General features: G+C 32.5%; 1 protein-coding gene across 1 annotated transcript in view; it reads left to right on the top strand.

Moving 5' to 3' along the window:
* Positions 1–4,276: 4,276 nt before the first annotated feature.
* LOC146536083 (uncharacterized) overlaps positions 4,277–24,686 on the top strand; it is a 61,671-nt gene continuing 41,261 nt past the window's right edge. Inside the window, exons 1-2 of the mRNA XM_085190307.1 lie at positions 4,277–4,489; positions 13,154–14,033. Coding sequence (XP_085046433.1) covers positions 13,298–14,033 — 736 coding nt within the window. The 5' untranslated portion in view covers positions 4,277–4,489; positions 13,154–13,297. The remainder of the gene's footprint in view (positions 4,490–13,153; positions 14,034–24,686) is intronic.

Genomic DNA, 24,686 nt, shown 5'->3' with positions numbered 1-24,686 from the left:
ATGGATATTTGCCTTGCTCCAACAATGAACCCGTGACCTCAACGTATTTGTAACATAATATAGTATAGAAGTATTGTACAAGTATATAGTAATTCTAATGTATAATGGCAATTAAAGTTTCGCGTGACACTAAGCCGTGATAGAAAACAATACTGTTCGAATCAAACGAACGGGCCTAATTAAAAGCGCGCACTCCGCGAACTGTCGGCTTAATTATTGTTATAACGTATTATGTATACAGAATGATGCTAAAATATATATATGCTAGAGTAATTAACAGCTTCACGCTCTATCCCGCAAATGGCAGGGTAGGCAGAAGGAAACTAATGTTAAGACACTCGTTTCTTCGTTTTCCACCTAATTCTGCAGGCATTGCTTGTTGAGTGGAGCTAAACAACTGGCTTCTATAGTAATGGAGGTGTGAAAGTGGTTGTGCACGAGATAGTTGTAGGTTTGATGCTGAGTTAGGGTAATATTTATTGTATTTATGTTAGTGCGTAAACTGTAAACGTGAATGTTAAAACTGATATAGGTATTATATTATCAGTAAAATGATAATATACCTATATCATATATAAAAATGTCATAATACTTTTTATTATTATATTACTTATAGTATGTTTTAAGCTACTATTGTATATCTTATCTTATACAATAAAGCCGTCGCAGCGCAAGGGTATTTTAGGTTCAATTCCCATTATGGAGTATGACTTATTATTTACTAATATTTACTGTTCTTCGCCCTGGTATTAAAGCTAAAGGGGTGGGTTCCACCACTTAACACGCAATACCCTGAAAAATCGGCTTAAAGTGGGAAACAGAATGTTTTAACACTAGATTCCCTCCAACCGTGATATATCCAGGTACATCATATGATTTTTTTTTTTTTATAATATTAACATACAATTTAAGCTAATATCTTATCTTATACAATTGTTCAAATAGTGCTAAATTATATTTTTTTTATAAAAAAGTATTGTTTATTAGTGAACACCCTGTACAGTCAGCATATAAGTTGATGATGTACGCTTAATACGACGCACGTTAATATGTCAAATGGATACATAGTATTAACAATGCGATGTGATGGCAACGCACACTATTAGACGTGTCTGCCGCACGCTGCGTTGAGGTGCCACTTATTATTAGTTTTTCTTATTTTTTTTAGCTTCACGCTGTATCCCGCACACAGCAGGATAGGCAGAGGGAAATCAGCTAATATTATTAATTAATGCAAAATATTAATTGTTATTATTTTAATAGATATGATAGTCGGCGTGTCACAGTAAGCTCGACGGTTGTACATTCGGAGGAATGATTATCTTTTCTTAATTTTTATTTCCCCGCTTTGGTAGACTTAGAAATGTTCCGCCGTTCAACATACAATGACTCGAAAGATGCTCAATAGAAAACGACTGTAAGCATCATAGGCCTTAGCACTAGAAAAAACATTAAGCTGTTGTTTTATGTTTAAATTATTTTGTTTGTATTGATAGTATTGGAATGTAACATTATAGTCTCCACTTTGAATTAAAATAGAAATTTTATTTAAATATATCAAACGGATACATATACTACGCATACTTTTATATTTATTGATATAACGTCACTTAAAAATGGCTTTACTGAGCTAATGAAGCTTAAGCCCAAAATATTAATTATGCGTATAACCTCAAATATAAGATATCTAATATTATCAATAGGTATAATGCTATGGCAACTCACACAAATAGAAAGTATAGTCACCTGTGTCTGTAAGCCTTCGACAGATTAAATGTAAATGATGTATATAACTGTTATTTACACATTTTGTGTTGCGAAATAACTTGTGCTAAGCTCATTAACATTAACTTATATGTCAATAAATAATGAATGTGGAGAACGGAGTGTCTTACCGCTAAGTTTCCTCTGCCCAACCTGGTATGTGCTGGATACAGCGTGAAGCTGAAAAAAAAACCTATTAATTAGCTCCATTATTTTGTGAACTATATTTATCTAAGTATATCTAGTATAATATAAATAATATAAGAAAATACTAAATAATACCAACAACCAATGGCCATATTTAAAAGACGTGTATAATATGTACAATTGTACATGTATCGCTTAATCAAATCCTATAGATTACTGTCTAATCCCACATGTATTGTATCACAATTCATCATTCAATAAGCGCTTTATCAATATTTCAGACCGTAAACTACTATCATGTGTAAAAATCGTGTAAATCGTTTTGTATTATCATCTTAGAATATAACGGCACTAATCCCGGTACTTAATTTAAAAGTTGATAATTTTATATGCATCGTATTGTTTTATTTGTTTTGTTGTTTTTGTAAAAAATATTTATGATTTAAAAATTCGTTGACACATGTTATATAGCGTGTCACAGGCAGTAATGTGTCCGTCTGATAGAAGGCCCAGCTCCACAAAATGCTGACAAGAGAGAGATCGGGTGAACGGCGCCGGTAGGAAAGGTATTCCTTCTTTTCCAGCACTTATTATTCCATCGTGGAGTAATTAAGTCGTAGGTTAAGTTAGATTAATTTAGGTTTAAATATATTATTGTTTTTCTAACTTTAAAATTGAAAGCAGTAGTCTTAAATATAGTTTAGTTTCAGATTTACTTTCTAATTCCATTTAAAATTTTATCAAAATAAGTTTATCTATAAATATCGTATTTTCTTAACCCTCCAACTGCAGCCCTCGTAACTCGTACGTTGTACATGTGCTTGATAAAACTGGACGAAGGTTTTAATGTGTGGCGTTATTGACAAAATATTCCATTGTATAAGAGTTGGGCATATGTTATTCATACTTATTTGCGACTATAGATCCTTTTTTTTACTTTTATTCATTATTACATTACATTACATAGGGAAATTGACATATTTGAGGAATTCAGCGGAAAGTATGGAATGAAATGTCTTAATGGAAACGAAGTGCCTTAACACTAGGTGTTCAGGTTCTCTCTTCCTACTCGGATATGCTATGCTATAAAAATATATAAATAAGTCAATAAGACATAATGTGGTGCCCTCGAGCTCGTTTTCTTAAGAGGGTGCGTAACTAATTTGTTTCGATTGGTATTTTATCATCAAAGAGAGTCATTACAGTTTGTATAACGTAATAACTGATAACTCTTCCAGCTTCTCTTGAACCATAGGAATTTGATAATATTTAAGTACCTAAAACTGTTTTGTAAATATTTAGGTATAAAATTTGAGATAATCACAAAGAATATAGTGATATATCATTGTTTATAATTTTTTACCCAAACTTCTGAGTGGCGCCTAATACTGTGTTTTTAGTAAGCAAATCGATAAATAAAAGATATTAAATAATCAACAATTATAATCTTTCACTTTGTTAATAACAATGGCGCAAATCAGCATTAATTATCTTAATTATCATAAATACCCAAACAAAACACACAATTTACTGAAAAAGAAACAAAATTACACAAAAATAATAGAAGCTCTCACCACAATGTAGCGTACAAGCTGCCCGCGTGTCCGACACGGGTGCGCGCGCGTGTGTGCGTGTGCGCGCGTGTGTGCGCGCTGTAATAGAGCGATGACGTGATTTCCTGCGCTGAGTTATTGCTACTGTACCGGCGCTAAATGCTTTGTGTGCTGTGACGTTGTATGGGAGTCGACTCAGGCAGGCAGCAGTGCTTTGATTATTGTGCTTGTCATTATCTGTGTGTTTTTATGTGTTTTTTTGTAGAATTTACCATTATACGGTAAGATTTTTGTTGTATATGATACGAGAGTTTTATTTATGTTTATTATAGCAGAGATAATCTACTGCTAGGTCGCTTCGTTCTCAATTTTTCGTTTTATTTTATTACGTTTTATGGTTACTGATAATAAAAAAATGTTAATACTATTTATCGTAAATCTCTTAAATTATTAAATATGTATCTGTCTTTGTATTATTGGATAGTGTTCAAAGTGATAGCAATTGAATAATTTCTAATTACTCATATATCATTGTTATCACGTTAATGAGTTATTTGTCCAATTTTGATGTTTTGATGCTACGATAAAGAATATTTCTTCGAAATTCCCATACGCACTTAAAAAAAAAAATCAATAGATATATATTTTAAAAAATACAATAAAAACACCATATTATATTCGTAAGTAATTAAAAATATAAAATAAACACTGAGCAATTAAGAAACATTTGTCTAAACATATTATTGGACGTCGCGTAAACGTTGTGCCGGGCGCTACGAGGGGTGGAGAAGGCAACAACTCATAAAATTAAGCGATTTGGATGTGAGTTAGTCTAACTGTGAGGACCGTCGCGTTAACAGCGTAACTGAACGCTGAAATCCGGATATACGGACGGGACATACGAAAATATACATATATATTTTGTATATGTGTTTGTATGTATACTACCTGTAATATCTGCTAAACGGAAGTTGTATAAACAGTTATTTTTATTGTGTTCTCTTTAATTGGGATTGTTTTAAAAGGTGAGATTATTATAAATATTTATACTAATATTTTTTTTATCTTATCTACAAGGATTATTCTAGGTTTTTTGAAACTATAGGTTGTGGAGCTGACTTTGCTTTTTCGAAAACTTTTGCACGTTGAAAACTTTTCGTAAAGCATTGTTAGAGTTGTTTTGTTTTTTTTTCTTTGAATGTAGTGTTCTAAAATACTATTTGGTATTATTTTTCTATCGAAAGTTTGTATTTTGTGATCGTTTTAGTACATGATTTATTTCCTGAAGCTTGTATTCAAATAATAATGTAATATAAAGCTTAAAGTTATCATTAACTACAATCCTTGGAAAAACAATAACTTAATATACAAAAACATTAAGTTAATAAAATGTATAAGTATAAAAGATGTTTATTATATTAAAATACAAACTTTTTATTAAATTTTATTCATATTAGTGACTTGCCGGGAATCACCGGTCAGGCCTCAGCTGATTCGTCAAAAACATAACGTTATCTCTTATCATAATTATTATAGAAGTGATAATTTTTGGACAATCATTTTGTTTTCATGATCCAGTAAGATATAATTATCAAATTGTTGTTTTAATAGAATATATCATTCATTTAATAGAATATATTATTTATTCATTATAGTTTATTAAGCTATAAGTAATTTAAGTTTAAATTGATAAACTGAGCTTTTATTTTGTATTGAAAACTTACTTTTGATCTTTATCATTTTCGTTTGTTTGTATTTATTTCAAGTTTCACGCTTATAAGATAACTGTAAGCGCGACGGTTGTGGATTCGATTCCCACTCGGGGGGAATTAATATTTAATATAGTCATTTCTTTGCTCTGGTTGGGTTCTTTTGAGATAAAGCGCGGTGTTGATTTCCACTACTCAACAAGCAATGCTTTTAGAATTAGGCGGAAATTGGGGAACTAATTGTTCAGTTCAATAAAAAATATTTTATGGGTTGGATAGTCCATGCATTGAGGAAGGCTTTATGCTATTATTGGATTATTAACAAGATGTCATCCAATGAATGTATAGTGTTAATGAAAGGAAATTTTAATTGATTTTACTAGAAATTGGATTAAAATAATAATTAAAGTGTAATTTACTTAATAACACGAACGCCCTTCTTTTTTATTATTATAATAATAGATATTATTATACAATTTTAACTTATTGTAAGGTTCCTTCCTTTTATTTTTATATTATTTAATTATATCCTCATTGAAAAATTTATAAGATCGTAAGATAATTTATATATTCAATTAAGGTTTAGACTAATCTCAGATCAAAGGAAAAAAGCTAATGACATAGTATAAAGAAATGTTTTTAAAAATTATTTAATATAAAACAAATGTATTAATATACTAGCCATCGGTCGCAACTTTGCCTGCTTAGATTTTAATATGTGAAATGGAAAATATTGATTTTTCCAATTGCTGTAGGAATTTCGGGAAATGCTCCAATAGTCTAAGGAATAGACTCTCCTGTCCTATATCCGTTGCTAAATTTCAACTTTCTTAATTCAGTCGTATCGTTCTGTGCGTTGTCAGTCACTCAGTAACGAGAGTTTTATATACATAGATTATTTATATAGATAATATTTTTCTTAATAAAATAGCTGTAACAAATTCAACTCACGACAAAGATAAGTGACAGATAGCGTTGTGTAAGCTCTCACAGAGATGCGCACGCGCAGCGCTACACGCTGTATACGACTTGCGCAATAAGTGATCTAACAACAACAATCTTTTTATCTTTATAGTTCTTCCGTTATTTATGTGAAGGAAAGTGAAAAAGATATTATGTCTCTATAGTTTTCAATAGCAAAATAAAACTGTTTATTAGTATTATAAGGCTGAAGAGTGTGTTCGGTTGATGGCGTTAACATTAGGAACTATAGTTTAATATATTTGTATTGTATAGTTAATTTATATTTTACCTTGTTATTCATTTCGATATAACCGATACCCGCGGTCGTAATCACTTAATGTGGTATATGCCATATGTAATAATAATTATTAATATTATTATAAATCTAAATTAAGTATTTCCATTTGATCATACGGACGAAGCCGCAAGAAATATTTAGTAATTATAGTTATTTTTTAACCGACTTCTGTAAGAAAAGGAGGTTATCAATTCGACTGTATTTTTTTTTTTTTTTTTTTTTTTTTTTTTTTTTTTTTTTTTATGTTTGTTACCTCATAACTTTTAACTGGGTGGACCGATTTTGATAATTTTTTTTTTATTTGAAAGGTATAGCTTCCCGAATGGTCCCATTTTTTTTTGGTCCATGTCTGACAATGGTATCCATGAGAAAATCACATAAGTCTTAAATTTGCATTATGCATGTGCGCGACTAATAGCCGAATAACTCAATGTCGCGCCAACCGATTTTGATGATTCTTTTTTTATTTGAAAGGATACACTTTAAGGATAATTTGGTGAAAGTTTGGTTAGGTTTCGATTATGGAATCCGGAGAAAATTGAGAAAGTTTGTTTTTTTTGGTCAAAAATTAATTATACTGTAATAGTTACAAGCAAAAACTTTTTAAATTGATGTCAGAAGTGAGATTCCTGATCGTTGCATTTCTTTTCAACCAATCTCAAAAAAGAGGATGTTCTCATTTTCAACCAACTTCAAAAAAGGGAGATTCCGAATTCACCCGAATACTTTTTATGTTTGTTCTTGTCAATATACCAAAATGTAACTTTGCACAAAAATAATAGCTAATTAAATGAAGTTTTACATAGAACAATCACAACCACTCGTTGACAACCACTACCACCACCATCACCACTCGTTCAAGAAGCATCATTTTAAGATCTACCCATCACTAAAAATCGTAAAATAAATTAATTTTTAACAAAAACAAAAACCGACTTCTAACAACGAACTAAAAAGTGAAAAATAATTATATAAAGATTTTATAATTTTGAAGTCGGTGTCAAACAAACTAATGCTACAACAACCTTACTACAATATCTAATTACTAAGTCTGTTTGTTTTACTTGGCACCGACTTCAAAATTATAAAATCTTTGTAAAATTATTTTTCACTTTTTAGTTCGTTGTTAGAAGTCGGTTTTTGTTTTTGTTAAAAATTAATTTATTGTCTTCATGCACTTACAGCATTCTTATAGCAGGGAAACTAGAGAAACCTAGTGTTAAGACATTGTAACTACTTTGTTTAACGATACTAAGTTAGCAAATATGTATGATTAACACTTTTAAAGTGTTATTCCACACTTAGTAAAGCAAAATATTTGTTTTAAGAAACATAAAAAAATTAAGTGGGGATTTGAACCTGCACTTTTTCGGAATTTTGGACAATTTTGTACATAAGTACAAAGTTAACAAAATCATTCCAGTATGAATGTTCCCCCGCATGGAAATATAATCTGACACTTTTCGTTTACGCCGCGTTAGTATCGCGGTCTTATGAATGAACAAGTTGAAATCTAAAAAAAAAATGAAATAGAATTATGGAAAGTTTGTTTTACTTATTTTATATAGCTATATAGATTTTGTACATTTAAAGTCTAGATACAAGTGCGATGGTTGTGGGTTCGATTTAGGACTTTGCATGCGACAGGTTGAAAAATTTGCTTTTATTTGTCCTTTTTTTAAAACGCGCTAATTTGATAGTGCATTATTCGAGCTTGGCTACTTGCTATTACATTAATTTTCGATATATCCCCTGCTATACCGGCTTTTATCGAAATGACTATGAATATATTTTTTACTTCAAATTCATAGGCGGACGCACCAAATTAAGAATTTAACACATCGAATTCGCAATTTTTTACTTAATATTAATTATCTTACAATTCAAATTCTTTCTTGTTATCGTGTGTTATATATAACTTTTAAATTATTTTTATTTTAAGTTTCATATGTTACACGTACCAAAACATTTGCTTATTTGGAATTCTAACAAAATATAAAAAATGGTTAGAAATCGTACGAGTCGCCTGCCGCTGGCAGCTTCCCGTCGGACTGACGGTACTGACGTTCTTTGTTCTATTTGCTAATCGGAAGCTTTTACATGAATCCAGATTATTAAATTTGCAAACAAAATACTAATTTCGTTTATCTAACTAGTATAAGAAGTAAATACTCACATAATAGCATCGTAGTATTTATCATTTCAGCAATTTATAAAAAAGCAAAAGATTGAAAATCTTTAGAGAAGTTTAACTTTTTTCTCCTTAAAATTTTTTCAGCTTCGATATATCTCGCAATAATCAGTAATCCCTGAAAATATCCATTCCTTAATCGAAATCGAATTCACAACCGTCGTATATACAGCCGGACGCTGTGCCACTGCGACACGAAGGCCTCTAGTCAACCATTTTTTATGTATGAAAATATTGTAGGTTCTATTTTAAGAAATGCATCCAAATACGTTTGTAAGCCCTGGGGACGGGACGGACTCCGTGCACTTAGAGCACCTGTAAAGTGCATCCGGGCTGCATCGTCCACTGCAGTGTTTAAAAATCAAAGCCTTTCTATAGGTACGTACTTTAAAATTTATCATCGATATTTTAAATTTTTCTTTATAACTTATAACTATAATTATAATATGAATATAAATAATTAAGTTTGTAAAGATTAATCAAGTTAATAAAATATCCATTACAATCATAATGGAATATAAAAATACATGATTAAAATGACAAAAGTACAAAACCAAGCAAAAATAATAAAAAAATTAAATAGCTTTATATTATAATAAAATTTATAGAAAAAAGTTCTTTATCTTCACTTTTATAGGGGTAAAAATTGTATGTCAAACATTTTCATACATGTTTGACCTCATAAGAAATGTCTCAATGACGTCAATCGAAAGCAATTGTAAGCATAATTGATTTAAAATTGTACTGTAAATGCTAGCGTATTGAAATATAAGGCATCTTATATACGTATTTAAATGGCTAGGTTTGGTTTTTTATTATTTGTTTTACGCGGGGAAAGTAAGTTGAGAGGGAATCAAGTGTTAGGACAAGTGTTCCCACTTTTCGTCCGCTTTTTGGAGACATAAGACAAAGCGCGGCGTCAAAATTCATTACTTATCCGTAATGTCTGAGAACTTGAGATACACTGTAGAGCTAAAAAATATATTCACTCATATCACATTATGGGTAATAAAGCGGGGTATACAACCTAAAGAAGCGCTGCTTGGATGTCGTGAGGCAGGACTTGAGAGCCATTCGTCTAACCATCGAGAACGTTAAAGACCTTGCAAATTCGACTAGGTTGAACAGGACGGCAGACCATGGCAAGAGCCAGGATTAATGCCAGGAGGAAGAAGATGGGGGGGTATAAAATAATTTGATTGACGTCCATTTTTCACTTACCATATGTTTTAGAGATAGAAATGGAAAGCGGAACTGAACGCCGAGCTTCCCGTAACCGAATCGTGGAATCCATAATATTTATATTTACTTGCACAAATATTCTAGGGTATCCTAGCTATAAATTAATAATACATATTACGTAGAACTCCCAGTTCGCTGTGCGTCGGGTTTACTTACACTAACTTACGAGTAAGCAGCTCAGTTGCCTGATAATATGTTAAAGCTTTACTCGTATACTAAATATTACAAATATATCGATTTTTCTTACAAAATATATATATGTTCAATAGATTAGTCTATTTCTTTCATAGATTAGGAACCCGCAGAGTTTGAACAGTCCAAGAGCTGTGACCACTAGCATAAATTTCTATCTAGGTTAAGAGAGAGAGAGAGAGAGTTTGTATAGTACTCTATGAATGTTAATCGTTATTCAATATGTAGTTTTCTTTTTGGCGGGAATTATCATCGTCTGCCTGATAGTAATGCTGGAGCAAAATGCAAAAAAAAAACCATAGCTCGACACAGTATAACGCATAGAGCAGGACAGACTGGGAAAATTAATTGTTAAGACACTTTGTTCCCCAATTTCCGCCCTCAACGCCGCGCAATGTCTTCTTTCCAGAGTGGGCAAATAAAAATCATTTCGCCGAGAATCAAACCCACAACCGTCGCGGCGCCGCGTTTTCACTCTCACGCTGATTTTCATTTAATAAAATACAACATACTGATACATTTAGTATTGATTCTATCCATAAAAAAATAATGACTGGCGATTAATAAATAATGAATACAAAACATCGATAAATAATCTACTATTATCGAGTCATAACATTCTCGATTAAAATAACAAAACAGACATCAAACTATATAGTTAATCTGTTACAATCAATAGACCCTACAAAGTCGCGGATGTCCGCAACGTGTGTGGCCCTTTGATATCGCCGGTTAAATTAAAATGCAGCTCGTTTTATACCCCAGTCGGGAATTGAACCCTGTTCCCTTCGCACAAGAGCTATTGCCGAGAGTATCTTAATAATATTTAATGCGATAATAATTTTAATAGATGCCGTCGGAAGCTACAAGTGGCGAATCTAAAATGCGATGATTTTCAAAGTGAACATTTCCTGTCGATGTTTTTATTTATATTTTCTCTTTGATTTTCTATATTCCGTGCGTTACAGGATATCTGGCGTGATGTTTGCTAGTTTATAATTGTAACGATTACAAATAGTTTCATAACTGTTCATTTGTATTCGCTTTCAATTTTCATAGGAAATATGTCATACATTAAATCATTATGGCGTTTATTTTTAAATAGTTTTCAAAATTGTAAAAGAAAATCTGTTTTCATTAATTTCTCACTGAGTTTAATTAATTATTTTCATTTTAATAAGAAGACAAAGGGTTGAGTTGACTACCACTCAATACACAATGACTTGAAAAATAAGCGGTACGTGAAGAATGGAGTGTCTTAACACTAGGTGAAGTGAAGGAACAGCGTGAAGCTAAACTAAATAATCTTCCCGCTGCAAAGCTCATAAAATAATTGATCACAAATCTCCTTCTGTTTACAATCCAATCTTAGTAACAATTAATTTAATTATTATTTCATTAAATGCCATGTAAATAATATATCTGACAACAAAAACATATCGACGACCTCTGCCCCACCACCCCACCCCCTACTAATTAACCCACGATATAGACAACAGATAGCAGAGTATAAAGAATAGAATAACAATTATGAATGCAATGGTAACGGCAACGGCAACGCTACAAACACAATAGCCGAATGTAACGAATGTAACGAATGTATGGAATGTATCGGTTTCGGAGTGCTGATTGTGATATGACGCCCCGACTGTAGGTTTTGTTTCAATTTGTGATGCAGGGTTGCCACTTTGTAAGAATTTTTGTTTTATTTGATAAATTCTCGTTCTCTATTCATTTTCCCCAAAGAACACTAAGATTTAGATGTGTTACATTTTTGTGTTGTCGGGTTTTAAAGTATAAAAATTTTAGCCAAATATTATATTTTTAATAATAAATTCATAAATTTTTCAGCTCTACATATCTATCGTATATAGCAGGAAAAACAAAGAGAATATAGAAACCAACAGTTTGTTTTAACAATTAATTCCAAGCAGGAAATAAAATAAGGTGATCTAATGAAAACAATGCAAATGTATGACATTTATATATTGACATTCTCAAACTGTTTTATAATTAATGTTCTAAAAGATTGATTATACACTATAGGTATAATTTATTAGTTAACCTTAATATCAAGGCTTTTCATCTTCATCTTTAGTTTTTAGTCAGCGCTTCTTTCTTGTTGTAGTCTTAAATGCTACGAATTATATATCAAAGTCGTAGTTTTCAACATGTATATTTTTTTTCAGATTATCTTTTTATTAAAATTATTTAATTGTGAAACTATATGTTTGAAAAAATTAATAAAAGAAATATGAAATTTGTTTCATGATTATCGGTAGAATAGCTTCCATGACAAACAAACAAGTTCACTTTCGCATTCATCACATTAAGGATTCTATTTAGACATAAATATAACATATATGATTCTAAAGTATTTTAAATAATTATTAAAAATATAAAATATACAAAATTATTATTTATTATCAATATAATACTTTTTCTACAAATAAAAAAAAAACAAGCAGCATTAACCCTATAAGCTTCCAATAAAAATCAATCAGCGTATACCGATCATAGTTACTACGGTTTTTGTGTGAGTGCGATCAAAGGGGGGTGTGACGTGGGGCTGTGGGGGGAGCACTGATGGGGTGGCACAATAAATACTCTTTTATCTTCCCCAGCCATTTTCAGAAAACAATAAATGTTTAGTTTAGTTTTTATTTTCCACTCTCTATGTAACATATCGCGGTTTAAATGGAAAATAAATTGTTCATGATTGATGATCCGTATGACTACTTTGTATCGTATAATGACGCATACATACGTAGATAGTTGTTTTTTTGACTAATATTTATTATTATTTGTTATTGTTATTAATTCATTGATGATTGTTTTATTTAATTAAAGCATTAAATTTGTAAACAGAAATAATTTAATAGTAAGTAAGTAGAAATATTTAAATACAATATTTATTTCAAAGTAAACTACAGTAGAGTGAATATAAATCTATCAAACGACTATTAATAATTGCATTACGCATACAATAAGTAGAGATATGGAACATCCACTCAACTGGTGCATCTAAAATAGCCAACACAGATCCTAGTCGATCAGAGCACTCAATTAGTCTCAAATCGTCCGTTTGTTACAGGAAGCGGTGAGAACATTCTACTTCAAAGCCACATTCGACATCAAACGAGCGAGCTTCAATCCCGAGTGGCTATTAAACGCTAATTCAATCATAAAAACAAACATGACCGACTATTTCCGTACGATTCGCGGTTGAGAATTACACATGAACGAACAAGACGCGGTCGAATGTAAAGTAACTGAGTCCGGAGAGATGCAAACTGTGGTGTCCACTTACGTGACACAGAGTCTCATAAGGCAGGACAGGCTTGAGGTTCACTATGCTGAGGATAGCTACACTGATTATCATTACGGCGAGGATGTGGATAGAGCCAGTAGTCCGGATTCGGATGAAAAGATAAACGTTGATGATGAGGACAAGGATGAATTAGTTATAGCCGATGATGATGTTTCAGAAAAGAATGAAGTCGAACATAAAGAAGAAGGAATAGAAGATAATGAACAGAAAAATGATAGTAACGAAAGAGAAGAGAGTGGAGAGCCCTCGTGGCATCCACATGTCTACGGCAAACCGCCAAAGAAGCCTACTCCTCATACGATAGAGAATATTCTAGGGTTATCAAAAAATAGGGAGGCTTCTAAGGAGGAACCAAAACGTGTAGTCAGTCAACTAATGAGCGTTAAGCGTAATTTCGATAGAAAAACCTTTTCCTGCCAAGAGAAGGGCACTCAAGTACAGAGTCTGTCGGACAGAAAGTATAGTGTAAGTGTGCATAAAAATAAACTCCAAGAACAATTGTTGCAGCGCGGTGTTAGAACTAACGACTGTGAATATGATAAAGTGCTTAAGTCCGAGGAGCAGCCGCTGAACCTGTCTGTGCCAAAGTCTAAAGATTCTACAGCGTGGAGCTCCTGTGCAGAAGAAGATAAATTTAGTAAAGGTTAGTAATTATTGGGAACTGTTTTTTAGCTATGAAACTAAGATTAAAACTAAATTATTATTATATTTTAGATAAAAAAAAACTTAAATGCCTATTGTCACTCTTTTCTTCTTTAAAAGAGACTTCTTTTGAAAAGAAATTACTATATTCTAATTTTCATTAAGCAATATGTGCTTATTCAAAACGTTATGTGATTGATTACTTGTTTAAAGCCATCTTAAAATATATATAGATCATATTTATTTAAAACAAAGCTGATATTCTAGTATAAATTAACTGTATAATAATCAATGTTTTAAGTGCGGCATTGAGTTAAGCATCTCATCTGTGTGTCTAGGCACTACATTATCTCTGCCTTTATTGCCATATGCGGGATAAAGCGTGATAAGCTACAACAAAAAAACTATAACCAATACCATCCAAACACGTGTAATTCTTATAAAATCGAACTGGAACCAAATTACCTTTTATAACCACTCAACCACATGCCATTGCCCAATAGCCATCAAGAAACAATTAATGAAAAGATTAATATTCGACGATTATATCCATATTTAAATAAAACCATAAAATTTACCATCGCGCCACACACGCTGACAAATAAACAACGTTTAATAAAAGTATACCATAGAATTGCATGGGAATATATGACTTTTGTCCTTAATAAGTAAGAACAATTTGCTTTGTCTTGTTTATTATAATATTTCTCAACGCTATAAACCTGCGCAGTTGTAAATCACAGTCAATTAGTCTAAAGTGTACGGTGCAATAGTCTTAATATTTTTGGCCGTTTAATAATACGTGTCTACTTGTGTTGTAGCTTTATACATATTTTCAACTTTGATATATGTTTCTCTCTTAACTTCACGCAGCACTATCCCTAGCAGGATAGTCAGAGAGCATGGAGAGCCAAACGCTACGGTCTCTACATACCTCTTTCTTTTGGCTTATCTTTTGGCTTTACTTTTAAATATAAAAAAGTTTAAAGCTTAAATAAGCTGTTTAACTAAACAGTTAAATAATCTCAAGAAGTATAAAAATTTTTTTTGTTATTTATCGTTGAATGGTTTCGATGTAACCCATTTTAAATTAGCTCAGTGTTACTTTTTTAGTTATCTCCCCTTAACACGTAGTGGCAAGCCGCTAGTACAATTTAGTGTCCTTATAATAAAATCATATCTGAACTAAGTTTTTCATATGGGTAAATTATCATAATTTCGAGTATTTTTATTTACTTTATTTTTATTAGACAAACATTCTAAAGAGTATAATTACGGCAGCAATTACCAACGTATAAACTATTTTTTTAAAAAAATAACATTATACGGATAATGTAATGTTTATAAAATAAGGAAATTCAACAATTAAATTCCGAATAGAGCAATTAAATATGACAGACAAACGACTAAGAATTTATATACAAAAAAGATATAATTTTAAAAAAAGTAATATAATTTAAAAATGTATTTGTTTATATTTATACAAAAAAACACAACATAACTATTTGTGTACTACAATCCTTATAATTATATTACCAAGACATTTCATCTATATCGCATACAGAGTTAAACCCAGCGCTGAATCTGAGTAGAGAAATTTCGGGTGGAATCGGAACCAGAACTATCAAAATATACTAACACTTCCTCGAGTGAGAATCAAACCACAACTATCTACAGTTGCGCTCTTGTACCTTTGCGCCACAACTGTTCTCAGGCCTCATATACATAACTAACATTCCTATTTTGTTACCAATGAAAATATTGTGTCTGCTGCTTGTTGAAGGCTTTAAGAATGTAACTATAAAAAATTTGAAATCCACAAATCACAACCTATCATAGTACCAGGTACGTACCAACCACTACCAACCACTACCAACCACTACCACCACCATCAGGTAGTCCAAAACACAAGGTACTCTCACTATCCCTTTAACAGAAATAGCCTAATTCTAATCTCAAGGCGTATGCATTGTAACATTTAATCGACTCGTATACCACAAACTTACAACTACCCTCATAAAACGCGAGTGCTCTCAATTTTCGACTTTATCTCTCTGGAATAAGGGTGTATGTTTAATTTTGTCGTGTTTCGTTTGTAAGATAATTTGCAATAAGCTATCGGGTGCAGCTGCGTCCGTCACTAGGGCTGCCAATTTATTTTTAGATAATAAATTCGTGAGGATTATTTGTGAGTGCTAATGTGGGGTTATTGCGTCAATCGCTCTCTAGTTAATGCGCTCTGCGCCGTCGCTTAATTGCTAGGGATGCGTTTTAATTAAATTACTTATTTAGATTAATTATTTGTGTTTTTACACGAGGTCGTAAGTTCGATCCTCTTTGGGGGATTATTTATTTTCTACAACCTTTTCCGCGCAACAGTGAGAACTGCGAGAACTGCATTGAAATCCAATTTACAACTTATGATGATTGAATAGAATATTATATATTTTTAGCTTTACGTTGTAACTCGATGCAGCGTCCTGCTTTATTATCAGATCCAGGAAATGAAAATATTAAATGTCCCTCGAATGGGAATCGAACTCATAACCTTTTGCGTTTACAACAACACTTGCGCCAGCAGTGGCCTCTATATATTATAAGTTAGCTTATATAAATATTTGTAAACATATATGTTACGCCAGCCCTATAGTAATTTATAGGTATTTACAAATCACCTATAGTCCTAATGGTTAATTTGCCCGCGTCTTGTTTAGACTACACTCACTCGTTGCAATGACTCTCTTTTTACTCTCTTAAGCACTAAGCTCCCATCAGTGGCGATTACTTCTTAAAATATCTGGAATTATTGGAAAAGCTAAAGTAACACATATTTAGATAGTCTGGTTCATGTGTATTTATTTATATTTTAGAGACACTGACGCAGCTTTAATTAATATTTTTGTATTTTCTGCCTTATTTGAATTGAATCAATAGTTAAAAGTTTATTTTATGCCAAATGTGCATATAGTATAAAAAAAGACGATAATTTACGAGACGGTATGTAAAATTTGTTTTAAAAGTTAACTTAAACATAAAGTGTAATTAAAAAAAAATATTATTTCGATATTATAAGAGAAACACCAAGGCCGTCGTTCTGACTGTAAATGCGACAGTTATGGGATCGACTCCTACTATTTTCATTTCCTCATTCTCGTAAAAATTTAGCGAGATGTGGGTAAAAGAGTAACCTAAAATAGGTCCCAATAACCCGCCCTATAATATCATAGCCACATATCATTAGCTTCTATTTCGCAAAATACCGGAATTACATAAAAGCACAATGTTTATCTCCTATGTCAGTTCACCAATCCGACGCTACTTACAAAACTGATCTATTTATAATTTGATTGTAGACACACTAATTGACTATTTTCTTTTCGCCCCAAGCTAAGTGCTCCTCCTAACTCGAGCTCGGTCCCAGGGGTTTCAGATCTTTAATCTTTGACCGCACATAAATCTTAAGTAAAGTGACTGTTTAATGACGAATGCTCTCGTTTGCGTCTCTGTGACGTTTCGTGTCCGGTCCTCTTGACGTTTGTGAGCGGCTTTTAGACGCGTCACTTCTGTTTGTCTGGAGGTGACAATAAAGTACTTATTTGTGTTTTAAGTAATTTTGGAGATTTATTATTGGGCTGTTGTAATCTAGTGGGATAGCGTCTGATTGAAAATGTGATGGTCGAGGGAATGGTAGAATATAATGAATATAAAGTATAATGTAGCGTAAAGGTAAATCAAAATCAAATTCTGTCTATGGGATATAAGGATTAAGGAAGTCTTGGAAAACAATGTAATATAGAAAAACCGTGGCTTTTCTTAGTAATTATATTATAGTTTTATATAAAAAAAACAGTCTTTAGACGATCGATAGTATAATCTGTATCTCATTCCTGTTCTGCCGACATCGATTCTTATCATTGAAGGTCAGAAATTCATGTATAAAGAAATGAAATTAAGATCAGAAACTAATATTATAAAGCTGAAAAGTTTGGTTAAGTGCCCTATTCTCAGGGATTACTGGCTTGAACTGTTTTTTTGATATAAATCCATTTATCGCAGGCTATATATTATAATATAGGCTGAAGCATCATTAACTGTTTCGATATAGCCCACTGTACCAGCGGTCAGAGTTGTCTCGGACATGTAGCAAGTCACGTCGTGTCATGTCTGATGTCATCACGTCACATACAACTTTTAGTTATTTGCATTTGGCCATGCGGGCAAAGCTGTATGTAAAGGATAGTATACGTTCACATCAATGTTGTCAGGTTAGTGGTAATCCTCGGTTAAAAACAGATTAGGAAACCTTATAGTGAAGGAGCGACAAAACCGGAGATTAACGTATCTTAATAAAAAAATTGTCGTTTCATATGTTTTTTTAGTTTGGCATTGGAATTAAGTTTAACGATTGGTCAATTTATTTTACACTAATTCTCGTTATTTGTCGGAATATTTTCTTTTTTGGGACCGGCCCGTTGGAATTTATAGCATATTTTTCTCTTTGCTCCCCTACTCTTCCCATTTAAAATTTGACTTTTAGGTCGTATGACCTAACAATCCAACAATTTTATCTGTTAGTCATTAATTATGTTATCGGTAACAGAAAAAAAATTAAGTTTACCTGAAATCACTTGAACACCTAAAATTATTTTGCCCTTAAATTACACGACATCATTTTTTACTAACACAGTAATCGAACTGGTTACTTATCGTAACACTAAAGCTACTTTGATATTTATACAGCGACCAGCAATTAATTATGATTAATTAACTTTGAAATTCACAGTTAATCAATAGCAAGAACCGCCTACCAGTTTCGACCGGAAATACTTGAAGATATCGTCTGGAACTGATTATTTTTTGTTTTTGATACTCCCGCTTGCAATAGCTGCCAGTTATTTCTTTGCTTTAGTAATTTTATTTTTCTATATGAATTCATCTTAATTACTAAGATTTAAATTAAATTGGTGCCTAAGAGGCTCTCTGTAACTCTAAATATGTAGAATTTTTTCCCCAATAGAAAGCTCCTATTTATCCCGGGAGTTATTAGTTCTTCACCGTTTAGATAAACTAAAATGCGGCGTTGAGTTACGCGTGGCAGTCAGTTACGCGCTTAAGACGCAGACTAATAAATATAATAATTATAATTATAATCCATAAATAATACTCTAAAACTAACGTAAATCACGACACAAATGATATAAATCCTAACTGAAAACTAATACATTTTCAGAGCGATGTAAAATAGTCATTCAAACTTAATTGCCACATACCGTCGAATTTGACGCTCATTATCACCTTCCTCTAAACACTAATAATAAATCTCTAGTAAAGTATCCTTTGAAGTCGACAGTCTGCGGCCGTCTTTATTACGCCGTTTTTCCATTCAAAGTAAATAGCTGTAAATATTTATTTATGTTTTAGTTAACGATCAACTAATCTTGTGATTGTGAAAACAAGGTTTTTGTTTATTCCAAATTATGGGGGAAGTATCAAAGTGTTTTTTCCCCCTTTTATTTCACCTTTTTATGTCCAATTCCGTAAATGCTACTCGATTTTTTATAATGATTGATACGATGGCGGTAATGAGTTTTGTTTTAAGTTAAGTATCGTGTCGAGGTCGATGTGTCGTGAGTGCAGTGCCACTACTGATGCTAATAACCGCACCATTATGAATTGGGTTCCCACTCGGAACAATAAATTGAATCTTCATGTCCTTTCCGGTAAGAGAAACAAGGCGTTAACTTCCTTCCAAAAAAAAGGGCGACGCGTAGGGAATGGTGCGTCGTAATACTAGGTTCCCCCTGAATCTTTGTTACATGCGAAATACAGTACTTAGCTGTTCCTCATCCTCCCCCCTTTTTAGTAGGCAGTTAAGTAAACCTATAATAAAAAGTGTTTGCTTAAACCATTAATTACTTCTAAGGTGACATGTTTAATCCTTTGTAATATATTATTAGAATTATCAAGGAAGTCCTCTAAAGTGTGTTGAATACTGTAGTAATGTCGTACAAATGGACAGGCCTCATTAAGTCTATACTATATAATGTTAAGCTGGCAGATATTTGTTTATGTCTAGGATTTTCTTGTTGGAACTTAAAGCTCGAAAATGATTGCCATAATTTATTAATATACTTACTTGAGTTTATGAAAATTAAGATGGAATTTGTCCAGCTTCACGCTATATCCCGCACACAGCAGGGTAGGCAGAGGGAACCTACTGTTAAAACACTCCGTTCCCCACTTACTGCCGAATTTTGGAAGCTTTGCGTGTTGAATGGCGGAAATCAACGCCGCGCTTTGCCTCCGCACCAGAACGAAGAAATGAAAATATAAATTTAAATAAATAGGTATTTCACTTCCTCGAGAGGGGATCGAACCCACAACTCAGTCACACACTTGTGCCCCTACACCACGACTATCCTCAAAATGAGAATTGATTTAACTTAAATTGAAATATTTGATATATTTTTTCTATGCTATTTAAACAAACGTCGAATGAACATAAAGCTCCCACCGGCACCGGCTCGAAAGGCACTTTTGATGAGAAGAACCGGCAGCAAATACAACAGTTCCTTTTTTCAATATAAAGTGTACAATTTAGTTATTTCATATGCCTTCAGCTCAGGGTAGTATAGAAATGAAATTGATATACTGATTACTATAATTTATGTTTTAATACATTCATAAATATATCAATCTGACTTCGTTGAAATATGCATAAATGAACTTTGTAATTACTTTGGCACTAAAATTTTATATATTTTAGAGGATGTGCGCTTGGTTTAATTTAAAAAGCAGTATTGTAAAATTAAAAAGAAAAACTTTCAAAAAAATACAAAATAACTTAATATCTACATAACAATAGCTATAAGGTTTAGGTTACACTATACAGCAACGGTGTTATGATAGGGTACCACCACAAACGAGCCCTTCGTAGAAGGGTGACGGTACCACACATGGAGCTGCCACTGCCCCAAGAAAAACAAAATGACGGCCAGTCACCCGTTTCCTCAATAAACTTGCCAAAATACACCTTACAGTTGGAATTCATCCGAAAACCAATACATTTAAAGTTTAAACAAGAAATTTATTTATTTTAACACGAGATTTTTAAAGCTTTTTAGGTTTTTATTGTTTCACTCAATGTCTTGTTAATTCTGGTTCGAATTTTATTCTCTAGTTTTACAATCGGCCAATTATCGTAAAGTGTTCTTTTAAGAGTTCTTTTGATTTTCTTCAGCGTTTAACTGGTGAGTTTTGATAGCTGACAATGAATTGCTATTTATAATAATACAAAGGTAAATGGTTCACTATATTAATAGAGAATGAAGTAGATAAATATTTATCTATTTCATTTTCTTGTTAAAATTCTTTTTGTGGGTCGCTGTATGCCGCACACAGCAGCCTAGGCACAGGAAGCCTAGTGGTAAATTTAAGACATTCCGTTTCTCACTTTGAGCCGAATTCTGGAGACAATTCTGCGTGTTAAGTGGCGCTACTTAACGCCACTTTTGCCTCGACACAGAGTGAAGAAATTAAAATATTATATATTTCATTTCCTGTTGTAAAATCGAACCCACAACAAGTCGCGTGTATAATGACATATGTGCCCTTGCGATATGACTAGCTCCTCTTATTAAGATAAACGGCATAGTTTAAAAGATCCTGGAGGTATATAATCAGACTTCAAGAAGATTTGCCTGAAACAAAAATACCCATAACGAAGATCGATTCTACGATATCCGGTCTGCTAACGAATCATAAAACGAAATTACTAGTTTAAAGCTAATTCTAGTTAAGCCTAGTTATCTATAGGCAGATATATGTATATAATAAAAATGTAACTGATCGCCGTCTGTGTATAAAAGATATTTATCAAAGTAATCAAAAGCATTTATCGTAATAATAGGAACATAAACAATGGTCTTTATTTTTTTCAATCTTTTCATATTTAAAACTGTTATATCAATTTACTTTCCCACACAGATGAAATCGCAGGCATAGATTTTTTTTTCAACTTCACGATGTATCCCACACGTAATGGTGGGTAGGCAGAGTTAATCTGGGAACCTAGTGTTAGGACACTTCCGTTTCCCAATTTCCGTCGAATTCTTAAAACATTACGTGTTGAGTGGCGGAACTTAACGCCGTGCTTTGTTAGTTGCAGATGATAGGCAAAAATTATAAATATCTATAAAAATAGTATGCATAATATTTAATTAGTATAAAAACCGTAAGCTAGTCTATTCAATATGTTGTGTCTATATATAGTAAGTAAATTCTCGGTATCAATGGTATCATTGCGACGTGTGATTCTTAAATTGCCCTCGTCAGCGTCTGGCGGTGCTTGGTGATGAGCGAAGCGTTTAAGTAGCGGTAATTAATTGTTATAATTTATTTGTTTTTTTTTATGGATACTTTACTTGAACTTTTTTAATGGTAAAGAGAAAATTTACAATACTTTTGCAAAATATTTTGCTATAATAGGCCAATTAAATAAAAGTATTTAATAAACAACAATTTCTCCGAATGGGAATTGAACCAAATACCATAATTATCTTGTTTTCAATGAAATACAAGAATGTTTAGAATAATTTCCCTTGTTCTCCACGATTTTTTTTTAAACAAAGATTGAAAACGTATGTCTTTCTATCAGGCTCACCCTGAAGACCCTAAGCATGAAGTTGTATCTGTAAAAAAGGCCTTTGAGTGCAGCAATTTTATGCTACTGTTTATCTGTCTTCTTTCATATAATTCCTTACTCCAAGTGGGAATCGGACCCGCAACCGTCGCGTTACAACTGTAACGCTTGTTATCGCTATCGGCGAAAAAAAAGCAACAATCGCAAACTTCTCACCATGTCCTCTCCCTAATAACAAACTGCTAACTACTATAATAGTGTTTTTCTCACGTAGCGACGCGCCGCTCTCGACGCCGTTGCGGATTACAATCAACTGACGCACATTAATTGTGTCATATACATACATACATACATACAATTATTATATACTATTAAATATGATTCTGGTTATTCAATTATTTTATAATATTGCTTTTAATGGCATGTTTTTATGCGTTCGTTTATGATTTTAAATAGAAGATTGTTATTGTTTTATTTTTATACATTTTGTGTATATAATAAATACCACTGCAGAGATTTAAAAAAATCATTCTATTTATTATCAGTTACTAGACTATATTTATTGTATAAAATAATAAATTATAACTATAAATTAATAAAAGGAGTAAAACAATGAAACGTCAGGCGCGGCGGTAGTGTTTTTCTCTTACAAGTTAAATAAAAGCTTGTAGAAATTTAAATGGATTAAAATTACTTCGATAATGTTAGATTATAGAGGTAGGTATTAATAAAAATCGCCTAATACTGCAATTTCGTAATTGTCATCAAAGAATTTGAACCCTAAAACCTACTCATAGTCACTGCTTCATCACCACTGTACCAGAGTGCATTGTTTCTACACTGGAACAATGGAAGCTCAAGCTTCATAGTTATGTGAAGATCGTATGTAACGCTTGGCACCAGGCTTGAGATATTCCAGTAGTACATACCTTTACCATGGATTTCATATATATGTCTAATAGGATTAAAATATTTTTGAATTATTTATATTCAATATTTCTTGATTCTTGAGTAGACGTGAGAAGTTGCGGGTTTGATTCCCACTCAAGGAAATGAAATACTTAATATTTTCATACCCTCGCCCTCGCTCTGCTAACACAAAACACTGCACAGGCAAAATTGAATTTCGCCACTCAACACGCAATGCTCCCAGAAATACGACGGAAAGTGGGGAAAGGAATTATCTTAATGGGGCCCGAGTCTCTTAACACTAGGTTCCCAGGTCCCCGTACCTACCCTGCTATATACAGCGTGAATCACAACCGTAGCAAGATCAAATAATATGTATTTAGCATTTATTATTTTCAGTTTACGAATACGATGTACGCTGGAAACGCAACACGATTTAATTAAAACGTATCTTCAATTAATACTTGTTCGAGATGTTTATCCATTAACACTCGCTCCCATCTTTAAAAGCTTAAAGCTTTTGAAAAAAATATGTAAAAACCCTCGCCAAGTAATTGGTGTGCTTTTTGTTCTTACTCTGTTTTATTTATATCGCTAACTTCATTGGTTTATAATAATACTTGTTTTTAGCTTTACGCTACAGAGGAAACCAAGGAACTTAGTGTTAAGGCACTTCCAAAATTCAAGTTATCTGGCTGGCTTAGTTGAAATATATCTGATTATAAGACATAGTTGTCTTGCCTAAGGAAATATAAAATATCTCTCTGAAGTCGTCCAAAGTTTTAGGACTTGTTTAACTTAACGGCTTCTATCAAAGTTTTAAGTTAAGTTAAGTTTGGAACGTGAGCCTATACGTTAAAGAATAGTGATCCTGGTCATCTCCTTCAAAATGATGAATATCTGGTCAAATTATAATGTCAATTCGCTATACATATCTACCTGATTTTTTTCAGCTTCATGCGGTTTCCCTCATTTAGCAGTGTAGGCAGCAGGCAACTTAGTGTTACAACTTTCCGTTCCCCACATTCTGAAGAATTTTCAAGGGATTGCCTATTGAGTGACAGAACTCATAGTATTAGTAGTGCGCTTATACCTTGATACCAG

This window comes from Heliconius melpomene, chromosome 9 (assembly GCF_056956725.1).
Source record: "Heliconius melpomene rosina isolate 202511_hmr_F chromosome 9, ASM5695672v1, whole genome shotgun sequence".
NCBI lineage: Eukaryota > Metazoa > Arthropoda > Insecta > Lepidoptera > Nymphalidae > Heliconius > Heliconius melpomene.
This window is presented reverse-complemented; position numbering and strand designations above follow the sequence as displayed.